The sequence below is a fragment of the Haemaphysalis longicornis genome, unplaced genomic scaffold, assembly GCF_048455015.1.
Source record: "Haemaphysalis longicornis isolate Haplotype H1 unplaced genomic scaffold, Haemaphysalis longicornis Haplotype H1 scaffold_9, whole genome shotgun sequence".
NCBI lineage: Eukaryota > Metazoa > Arthropoda > Arachnida > Ixodida > Ixodidae > Haemaphysalis > Haemaphysalis longicornis.
Window position 1 is genome coordinate 66,892,832 of NW_027526460.1, and position 10,772 is coordinate 66,903,603.

The following is a 10,772-nucleotide window of genomic DNA, read 5'->3' on the forward strand; positions in this document are numbered from 1 at the left end:
CCCACACCTGCCCTCTCCTCACGTTGCGATGCATCAGTTGTCACAATTACGTAACCATTTAATCTTGCCAAGTGGTAGTTCAAGATTCCTGTAAGTAGTCTCGACGAAAGCATTTTAGCGTTATTGGTAAAATTATTATGAAAAGTTAAAGGCGCTGGAGGGACCTCACAGGGAATTTGCATTACTGTCGGAATGTTGATTTTCAATTGAAAAAGTAGTGCCTGGGCGTAAACACACTGAGGACAAATGTGCCGAAGCCACCAAGAGTTGAAAAACAGTGCAGGAGGAGCTACCAGCAACGAAAGAAATCGGCTTTGTGGCGATTCAAAAATCCTCATAATATTCAGCACAGTTAAGAGTGTAAACCACGACTCTAGACTCGGCATGCGTGTCTCCAGATACAAGATGTTATTCTCCACGCACCATGAGAGGTCAAGGCACAATCTTAGGACACGTCGCTCCAATGCACCAAGCTGGTTGCGTTTGTACAGGGCTGAGCCAGAAAAGTGTACGCTGTTCAACTGGAGGCTGTTAAAATAAGTGACGGGCGCGGATACACAGATCAACAAAAACTTCAGGCAGCATGAACATAAGGTTAAACTAGTATTTCTCCTGCACATATCTCTCGTGATTACTTGGTGTCAGTGCTTCTTCTAAATACTGCAAAATTACAATACAGAAATATACACCATACCAATAAATTGCAGTTTTTATGAAACTGCCCATGCGCATTGTTCTTCAATTTGAAAAAAAATAGCATTTATCACGCATGCGTAGAAATCTGCGAAACATGAAGCTTTTATTGTGACACACCATTGCTTACAGTCAACTTTTGGGTGGTATTTTTATAGTGCTATTTTGCTTTTCCTAGTTGGTAATTTTTCGAAACGTTGAGCAGTGTCTGACACGTTGTGAAAGGCAGTACGGAACAAGAGACGTTTCACGTCTCAATATCCCCAGCCAAGACGCTATCAGCTGCGAGCACCGACGACGCTGTTCACTGGCGTGACACGTATGCGGGCGACCATACGTGTGCGCCGCCGTGCTATTGCCAAAGCATCTGTGTTGCTAAGGCGACGCCCTACTGGCTCTTTCTGGCTCCACGAGGTGTCAGTAGTTGTCTGTGCTGGCGCCTGATTCTAGTGTCCCACTCACATCCAACTTGTCCTTGTTGGTGCCCCATTGAAGGCGAAGTAATACCTCGACGCCAAATACTGTTCTATGCAGCAGCCTGCGATCTAGTTATCGCCAAGCGCGGTTGAAGTTGTCGCATGACTGGTAGAGGGTAAAAACGTCGGAGCCTACGTATGTGTGCAAGTGCGTCGTGATGGACCAAGTCGCGTCCTATGCAAGTTAAAGCGGACTGCCACTCAAGGTGTTTCACCTATTCAAGGACAACAACAGAATTATTGTTGCCGAAAATGTTTCCGCGCGGGAGCCAAACTAAAGTGGCTTGTTCCAAGGTCGCTTGCAATTCGCTAGCGCTTGGGCCGTATGGGCAGTGCGAGCACGGCACGGCTCGGGAGACGGTCTCGAATGCCCAAGCTGCTACGCCACCATCATATCTAAATGGCGAACGTGTAAAGCATTTCTTCAAAAACATTATTTGGTTCGTGTAGTCAACCACACTTTAGAGGGGCACATGAGGCGCCATCAGTGGTCGCAGGCGACTGCAGCGTGTGCCTCTTGCGCGCCGTGTAGCTTCCGTTTGCGATCGCGGTTTTATTCTCCGAGGATGCGCAGTGCTCGAGGGCAAACAGAGGGCCACCACATTATGTGAGTTCAATTAATAATACATCTGTTGAAGCCACCGCCGATGATGGCGTTTAAACGCGGCATACGGTGCACGCTGTTTTCTTTTTTTTTTTTTTTTTGACGGCGAGCTGCGGGTGCAAAGCGCATGACAAGGGAAAGCGGTCACTGTCACGGCGGTTTTCAGAGTGCCAAGCGAAGAATTCGCCCGCTAAACGTTTAAGTCAATACCACCTGTACGCATGAATTGTGGCTGCCTCAGACCCATCCCCACAGGAATTCCTTTCTAATGCCGCCCGTCTGGCACGGTAGGGGGACGACACCGTTATCTGGTGCACGGCCGCTCGATGGGATCTTGTTACCATCGAGCGGCCGTGTCTGGTGTAAGGTGAACCAAGTGGCGCACGCGGGCAAAAAGGAGCAGTAGCAGGAGCAGCAGGCACCGTAAGAACGCAGAAAAGCCATAAGAACGTTCGCTTTTTAGGCAGGCGAGTGTAATCCAGGAGAAGAGATTAGGCGATGGCGCGCTGTGCTTTTGTAAACGGGTTTTTATTTTCAACACACATACATCGTTCGCTCTTTTCACTTTCGTTCGTACGAAGACAATGTGAATAGTTGTACAGGGTGACTTTTAAAGCGATTTTTTAAAGTTCGGTGCAACCTGCCGTCAGCGATGAGTGCAATGTTTCTTGTGTAAAATACCGCCAGAAGTGACGGAAGAAATACACGGATGCACATAGAAGATCCGCTGTCATCTGAAGCTGCCTTTTTTGTGCAGCGTTTATTTTACCGCTTTTAAGATCGGATGAATAGGGACAACCAAACCTAACACGCTGGTAGTTTTATGATTTTGCTGTGACCACTGAATAATCAGAGCACACCTTCCGTACTTCGCCATTTACAGAATCACTCATTCATACTTTCAGACAGCGACTCATGTTTTCCGAATACGTAGAATTAGGCAATAAATAGGTCCCCGGATCAATCGCATACTCTATCGGTTATTTGTATAGAAATTATCCTATCTTTCACACAACAGGTTCCAAGGAGGCGTTGGGACTGGTATTTGTTTTTAACACGTCCTTGTTTATAGATGTGTTCAATGCTCTTTCTTTTCTGTTAATGAGTCATTTTATTGCAAGGGCATTAACAACTAGTATGCAATTTGAGACAGAATTAACCCTTTTAAATTCTAGAAAAGCTGTACACGCAATAGAAGTGCTCCAATTGACGGTTCTTCTATCTAAACGATTTTCAAGAAGGCAGCACAAATACTCCTCGCACTTTCTAACTGTTCTTCCTCAAAGCTCTGTTGCTAGGAAGTATGGATGGGTCCACTAACGTGATGTTATTTATGTTCGTGAACTTGCTTAGAAGTACCGCCTCACGGTGAATTCTGGCAGAACTGTTCCAGAACTTTTGCAACCATTTGGCTCTATCTTTACTCAACTTTCGGAAAACAATCGCTGCTTTCGAAATGAGTTCTTCCGATGATGATAACTAGTGGCAGGGGCAGAAACACAGGCCAGGAGGGGCTCCTGTGGCTGGTCTTGAGAACACTTCAGACGACTGGTCCAGCTTTACTGAGAGCAGGAGAGGCTTGATGGCGTACTCGTGCTCCTTCTTTTCCACCTTGTTCAGCTTCACAGACACCAGGTGAGGTAATTTGCTGAGATCATTATTTGGCATAAACCGCCCTCGAGGCCTACCAAAGAAAGACAAAGCCTTGTGACCGGCGAAAGGCTCACTTGGCTGGAACCTATAAAACAGCCGCTTCTTGTCCTGGAGACCTGGGTAGGCTTCCTTCTTTCCACGCCAGCCGCCGTCGGCAGTTTGAGAAGGAATCTTAGGCTGAGATTTCACCTGACGAACGGTTTGCTGAGGTGGCTCAGTCTGATTTATCGTAGCTTCGGTTACGGGTGGCAGGGAGACGCGGTCCAACTCCTCCTCCTTTGGTACCTCGACGTCCTCTACCTCACCTCCACGGAAGCCCGTGTCAACTTCGGCATCCTCCTGACGGTAGAAGTCGTCGTCGAGCATGCTCGTCCTAGAGTTGACGGGGAGCTCCCGAGGCACTTCCGGAAGTGGTGGCTCGAAGCGCGGGGGCGTGGCGGAGAAGGTATGGAACTGCACGCGCGTCACGGCCTTCCGACCAGATACTGGGCCGACGTTGGACCACTCCTGGATGTTACCGCCCCCACCGGCGCCGCGGTGCATGTCTCCATCGCCGTTAAAAGCAGGGAAGTCGTCTCTTACACGCTCTTCACGTTCTTCGCTGGGTCGAGGCTTGCTTTTCGGTGCGCGTGGTTCCTCCTGTTGCTGGCCTTGGCTAATCTTGGCAAAGATCCTCATCTGCGCCCTTCCGCGCGAGGAGGAGCTACGTTCCCGAGTAGTCGGCGCTGCCGTTGTAGAAGTCGTTGGCTTGCTCTTGCCATTTGTGGTTGCGCCAACTGGAGGGGCAGGCTGAAAGGTTAGTGGTTCGTGCGTCCTGACGGGAGCTTTCAGGTATGTTTTAGAGACGGCCTTAGTTGTTTTAGTAGGAGACTTGCTCGGTCGTGACGTAAGCGCGGAGGAAGTCTTCGGTCGCGCATCCTTGTCTCGGGAGTGTTTGGTGACGGGGAATACTTGAGGAGTTGTTGAGGTCCACTGCGGAGGAGCCACGGAAACGGAGCCTTCACTGGGTTTGGTGGTGTTGCCAGGTTTCTTGCTCCGCTGCAAATTGAGGTGATAGAAGCTGGGAGCTTTGCGGCAGTCGAACTTGTACCACCAGTCGCACACAAAGTTGCGCTGGTTGAAGATTGTGCCGTTGACGCAGAGGAAGCTGGAGTTGCGGCCGTCAGCCAGACAGTTGTGGTACACCTGGAGCAAAAAATAATGCACTGTAGGTACGGGACGGACTCCTCTTTGTTACAAGGCGTAAAAACTCTACAATTTATACTTTCAGCCATTAAGCAATGTTTCTGGGTACCTTGAAGTCCATACGCGTGCTACTACTGTAAACTGCATTAAAAAGTTCTAAGGTCTCAAGCAAGACAGGAGGTTCCATTGTATCCAGACGTCGATAATCTTGCAGGTAAAAAATATTTACACGAAAAAAATAGAGTGAGCAACTTTAATCAGACGGCCATGTATTAAACACCTCATTGCACCATTGATAGATGCTTTGTTTTTGGGTTTATTTTAACTGCTGATACAACTTAAAACCGCTCAGTTCGAGTATGGTTAGGATGTCCTACTATTATGCAAAATTCTAATGTGCATTGTTCTCGCGGGAAAGGCTCAGCCATTGCACTTTTTCAAGCAGATGAAAGCAACAATCAACGTACGTTGGCTTGAAATCATAGTGCAAAAAAGTAAGTCATGCTCCTTTACATTTTGAGATGAAGTAAATAAGAAATTCTTAATAGCGTACACAATAAGTTCAGTGTTTAGTACGTTTATGCCAATTCACCATTAGTAAAATACGTTCCTGATCCTATAAAATCAAGGTTTCTTCTTATAAAATTCTTTTTTTCTGAGTGGTCACGTCTCTGAGAGCTTTAGAGTAGATTGCTGGTATTAAAATGGCTGGGAATAATGGGGACGAAACTTTTTTGTTTGAAATATGATATACAATATATCGTCTGATATAAGTTTCAAAGTTTCAAAGTTTATTTCAAAAATGCAGTAATGTGCGATTACATAATGTAAGTATAAAAGAGAAGGTCCCAAGGTAAGAAACCGTGGGCGGGACCTCATCGAGCAATCGAGAAGATAACATCCCGACGTAGCTTATTAGGAGGAAAATTAGATTAAATTTGCACTTGATGAAACATTTAAAAAAAATTTTTCCTATTGTGCTTAAGGAAAAATTGCCTATGGTACCATGTGGCTTTCGTCGATTTACCGCAAAGAGCAATGTTTTCTCGCATTCCCGCCAACTTGACATAGGTAGTGAGGGAATATGGTAACAATGTGAAGCATAATTTCTTCCATAAGTTTTCCGTGAACTGGGAAATTTTAAGGAAAAATGAGGGTTAAGGGATGAACTTAAACAATATATAAAAAGAACTGCAGACCAGGCATACAATAGAGCATTTTCCCTATACTAAGCTGCGAGCACTGACTAATGGAAGTCTTACGAAGTTTTATTTTTATTCTTTTGGTAAATACTTGTGTACCATCCGGCAGTTAAGTTAGTTTCATTTCTACAGACAGGAAACGTAAGCTTCAATATCAAAGCACGTCACTGGAAATAGTCATACCGGATAACGCTGCGAGTGCTGCATTTACCTTATAGTGAAAAAAAATTTTCGTTGGGTTTAATTAGAACACCATAAATGCCACTGCTAGCGTTTATCACCTATAAACATCGTGCGAGTGAAAACATTGTTTTTTTGTCTGCTCGACCGCGTTTTGTTAGCATTTCTTGCGAAAAACTTTTTTTGGCTTTCATAAGTAACATCGTTACCTAGAGCTGTTTTTATTTTCGTGAAAATACAATTCAAATTTTTGAACTGAGCCAACAATCAACAAATTTTTATTCCTCCCTGCGGATTTGAAACTTGTCAATAATATTTATCCTCCAAAAAGATAAGTTGAAGGAATCCAAGAGTATGGGTCTTCATCACTATTGTAACGTGGTGCGCACATCAATTATATCGTGTTCGTGTATATTGCGGAACAATGGCCTCTGACTCACCTGGCAATCTGTCTCAACGTCGGCAAAGTACCCCGGGTAGTCTTGGTTGCTGCAGCGGAATTCAGTTTCCGGTATTTCCGCGTTTGCCGGAGCCGTTCCGGTTGGTCTGCCATTTGACAACGCCGTCCTCCCCTGCAACATATCAGTTTTAAATACACCGGTACTGACGAGCTCCGTTATGGGGTGGTGATGTTCGATACGCACAGCGAATGTATGGCCCTAAAAACAGTCAACTTTGTAGCAATTTTTATTTTGGTTTAGTACGGAAGCTATACATTTTCTACGATGGGTCATGTAGCGAGAAGTTTTGCAATAACTGCAACCCTTTCGGGTGGTCAACTTCGAGCACAAGAAACTGCGCGTAGAAGCACTTAGACATTCTCTCTCTATCAGAAACTCAAGTACTGCTGAAAATTGGTTCGTTACAACGAATCGTAATTTATTGCACTTGCGAAGTTATCATTTCGTCGTAAACTTCCGACAACTTAACCAATCGACAAGCACTCGGGCGCTGAAGTTTAAGTTGGTTTTAGCTAGAATAAAGAAGTGGCCATCTTTGTTTTAGGACTTCCCGTTTGGCCCAGTGCTAAACTTAGGGGGATACGCTTGTGATTTGGAACGTCAATGCAGCACGCGCAAAGTCGAAATTATTAACACAAGGAATATAAAAAGCGGTGGGTAATTTCATCAGAAAAAAAACTACAACCCACATATCTGCTTTTTGGACTCGTTTACGTGTTTCTAGGTCGCTCTCACTGCGCAATCATCGATTTTGGTGAAGCATTCATTCTAGAACACAGAACGTACGCACGTTGGAAACAAAAAAAATTCTACATACCTTTCTTTTAGCCGCACATGCGGTGGCAACACCTGAAACGAAAATGCCGAACAGAGCATTAGACATTTCGATCGCATTCTTTCATCGATGTATATAATTTTGTAGCCTAAAACTGAGCATGATGCAAACGTTTTAGCGAATATAAATATTTTTTGCAGCTGACTTTATTCGTGAACTATATCGAGCACAATGTGGTAATTGCAAATGGACTAATAAATGTTTAGGAGTAATTGGTTTTTGACAGTCTGTTTTGTTTAGGGAAACAACTGCACAATGTGGTTATTCTCTGGCTCGTTTCTTGATATATGCGCAAATATCTTTCTATTCGAGAACAATGTAAGCAGCTGATTTATAAATAAATTCGTTAATAAGCTTTCAATACAAGAGGATAGCAGTACAACATGTATAATATTTTAAATTCTGTGTAAAAGAATGCAGGTCAGCTGTCTCTGCAGAACACTCATTCACATAGTGTGGCTAACTTATCTTGTTTGCTGCCGTGCAGAAATGCCATTCAAGATACCTCCCACTTTTGGCGGAGTCTATCCAGATCTATCGAAGACGTAACTAATACGAGATTTTGGTTCAAAACGTGCAGGATTTCAGCACGAACGATGCAACTTAACGAACGATGCAACTTAAGTGAAGTATTCGCTATCTCCGAACAGCTGTATCCTACCTAGTTTTCTTGCACACTGCGCTAGCACAAAACCCTCTCCTATGTTCACTTCTTTTATATGAAAACACTTCATACTTTAATGCAAGAGTTAACGCAATACCCCCTCCCAAACATCACATTAAAAACAAAAATTCTTTGATTCATGTAATTAGGCAGCCACATCTCAGCTGAAGAAAATGGGGTTGCCGTCTTACGATTTTACATCTGTAAATATTGTCGATGGAAATAACCGTATAAAAATTGGCTGCTACAGAAACGTCAGAAGTAAAAGGAAATTACAGAAAATTCGTCGAGCTTCTACGAACGATAAAATGACATGATAATCACATGCCTGAACGCGCTCACACATAACAGTACATATCTGTCTGCGGTGGCCTTCAGATTAGTTAAATTGCTTGATTGAGTGATTAATTTCAGGGTTTAACGCGCCGACGCAACGCCGGCGCTCAGGCGCGGCGTAGTGGAAGCACTGGAGGGCTCCGGAGTAATTTTCACCACCTGGGGATCTTTAAAGTGCGCCGAAATCTTGTACACACTGGCGTTATTGCTTTTCGCCCCCATCAGAAATGCGTGATTAGTAAATGTGTGAAAGGATTTGCAATGCTTAAGTCGATAAAGAAGTTCCTATTGGTGCTTCCGTTCACAGTACACTCGAGTGATATCTACTGATAAGACCAAGGTTGTCGTCTTCGTCCTTCGCTCCACATCCGTGTAGTCATCGGCCGGTAATCCAAAGGGAGATGAAAGCGTCGCTCACCGAAGACCAGGAGCATCCAAGCGCCGGCGCTTGCCCTGAAGTGCCTCATCTTTCGTCGGAAGCGCGGTGCACCGGTGTTGTGAAACTGCCCACACCGCTCGACTAGGTCCCAATGGCGAACGAGAGCGGTACGAGACACAAGTGCCCGCGGCACGTCTTTATAGTGCAATCCTCTCTCCGGCCCACTCTCCCTTGGGCGCATCCTTTCTCTCCGGAGAGGATCCGAGCGTGTCCCGGACTTCCGAGCTGCGTCTTCCTCTCCTCCTTCTCCACTGGCCACATCGGTGTCGGCGTGCGTGACCCGGCGGAATCGGCCCGATTGTCACTCTCGACGCCTCGTGCTTGCCCTCTTCCGCGCCTCTTTCCTCTTGTTTTCTCCCGACATGTGGCGTGCCTTCCGCCACTGTTGTGTTTTACTTTCCATCTCGATGACATACCTCAAAAAGGTGGCTTGGAAACGTGAACTCAGAGAGTGAAGTGAGAAGGATCATGCGGGAGTAACCTAGAGTGGGAGAAAGCAGTGCTTTTGTACCGCGCTCGTGCGTGTGACATAACAAAAGAAAACAATGACATGTGGCGAGTTGCTAGTGAGGCAGGCGTTTCGTTCAACAGCTTTCTTGAAGCGTTCTTTCAAAACGATATCGTTTTCCTGTTCAGTTGTTGAAGGAACAAAAGAATGTGGCTGTTTGAGGTTCCAGCTTGGTTTTTACAAAGATAAAGCAACGAAATAGAGAAATAACAAGAAGTATGCGCACCGGAATTTCTCCACATACTGTAAAGGTATTAAGCACCGCCCCCCTCCTGCGTACACACGATAAATTGTATGACGAAAATCGTCGCCAGTGTTATTCTCAATCTGTGAAAAGAAACTGTGAAAAGAATTTATGAAGGAAGCGCGTGTGTGTGCGTAGGCTACGAAAATGCGAACATTCGCAAAAGATCGATTAATAAAAATATTGAGACAGCAACTGGGGTGTTTACAGGCTGTCTCGTTAAGAGGCGTCATCAGTCGGGTATACTATGTTCCTGCTGACAAGATGGGCAATCCCTACTACCATATGGTTTATTGATACAGCAGAGCTGGTAGGCAGCCCCAACCACAGCTTCGGTGGAATATTACGGGGGAACGAGCAGGTTTCGAGTAGGTGTGTTTAGACAAGCGGCTATTCCATGTTAGGAAAGACCTAATTCTGGACAGTGTTGACATGTACAGAAGTTCGTATTGTGAGTCAAACATGCGGGAGAAAACGGTGATTTTGTAGTGTTGTTATTTGTATGTGTGGAAGGTTCGAATCGAGAAAGTTGTGCTTAGACTTCTCGGCGCAATAGGTGAATGTCGGCTGGAATATCAGAGCTGCGGCAGTTGAGAGAATAGATGACTTGCTATTGGACGGTGGGGCAGTTTTTAGTGTACGTGGCCTCGTGCGGTAATACCTGCGGCCAAGGGTTCGCACGATGCCAGCAAAACACAGTTTAGGGAGTCGTCGGGTATTGGTAGTGCCCAAGTTGAGATGCGACCAGTAAGGTAATTCCGGCAGGCTCTTAGAGAGAGCCCCATGGTAATTCATCATGTCTGGAAAGAGGGGAGGGGGGCTATTATGACGCTTGCAGCGAACCTTTATATGGCTAGGCGAAAGGACAATCCGGCAGTACCGTGCAGGCAGAAAACTGCTCTGGCGCAACCCCATGCAAATGTGCGAAAAAACCAGGTGTGGAGGAGTTAATTATATCTCTCGCAGTAAAGCGAGCGTTTATCGAGGTACTGGATGAAGCACAGACCAAACCAGAACACCGCGCAGGGGCATTTATAACGCACAAATCTACCGTAAATAAATATCACGCTTGAGAAAAGGAAATTTATTTTAAGTAGAACCAACAATTTAAAAGAAAAAAAAGCTGTCTCCTTGGAGATTTGAACCTGGCTCATGCGATTTATATCCGGAAACGTACCCCTAAACAACGAGAGTTTTCTTTATTATATTACCTGTCCAGACAACCACATGCGAAAATACAGGCTCAAGCTGGTAATGGCTGTGATTAAACACCACTGCCCTGCTTAGAGCAA

The 10,772-nt window shown here is 45.3% G+C and overlaps 1 protein-coding gene across 1 annotated transcript; it reads right to left on the bottom strand.

Annotated features, from left to right (window-relative positions):
* Window positions 1–2,303: 2,303 nt before the first annotated feature.
* LOC144153829 (uncharacterized) lies at window positions 2,304–7,369 on the bottom strand. The gene is made up of 3 exons (XM_077685559.1): window positions 7,272–7,369; window positions 6,434–6,565; window positions 2,304–4,611 (listed from the first exon to the last, which is right to left on the bottom strand). The coding sequence occupies exons 1-3, from the start codon at window positions 7,335–7,337 to the stop codon at window positions 3,253–3,255; spliced, it is 1,557 nt and encodes a 518-aa protein (XP_077541685.1). The 5' UTR covers window positions 7,338–7,369; the 3' UTR covers window positions 2,304–3,252.
* Between the last annotated feature and the right edge of the window lie 3,403 nt (window positions 7,370–10,772).

Coding starts and splice junctions, on each gene's coding strand:
- LOC144153829 (XM_077685559.1), bottom strand. CDS start 7,337: ATGTCTAATGCTCTGTTCGGCATTTTCGTTTCAGGTGTTGCCACCGCA. Junction 6,566..7,271: donor CATGTGCGGCTAAAAGAAAG/GTATGTAGAATT, acceptor GATATGTTGCAG/GGGAGGACGGCGTTGTCAAA. Junction 4,612..6,433: donor ACGTTGAGACAGATTGCCAG/GTGAGTCAGAGG, acceptor TTTTTGCTCCAG/GTGTACCACAACTGTCTGGC.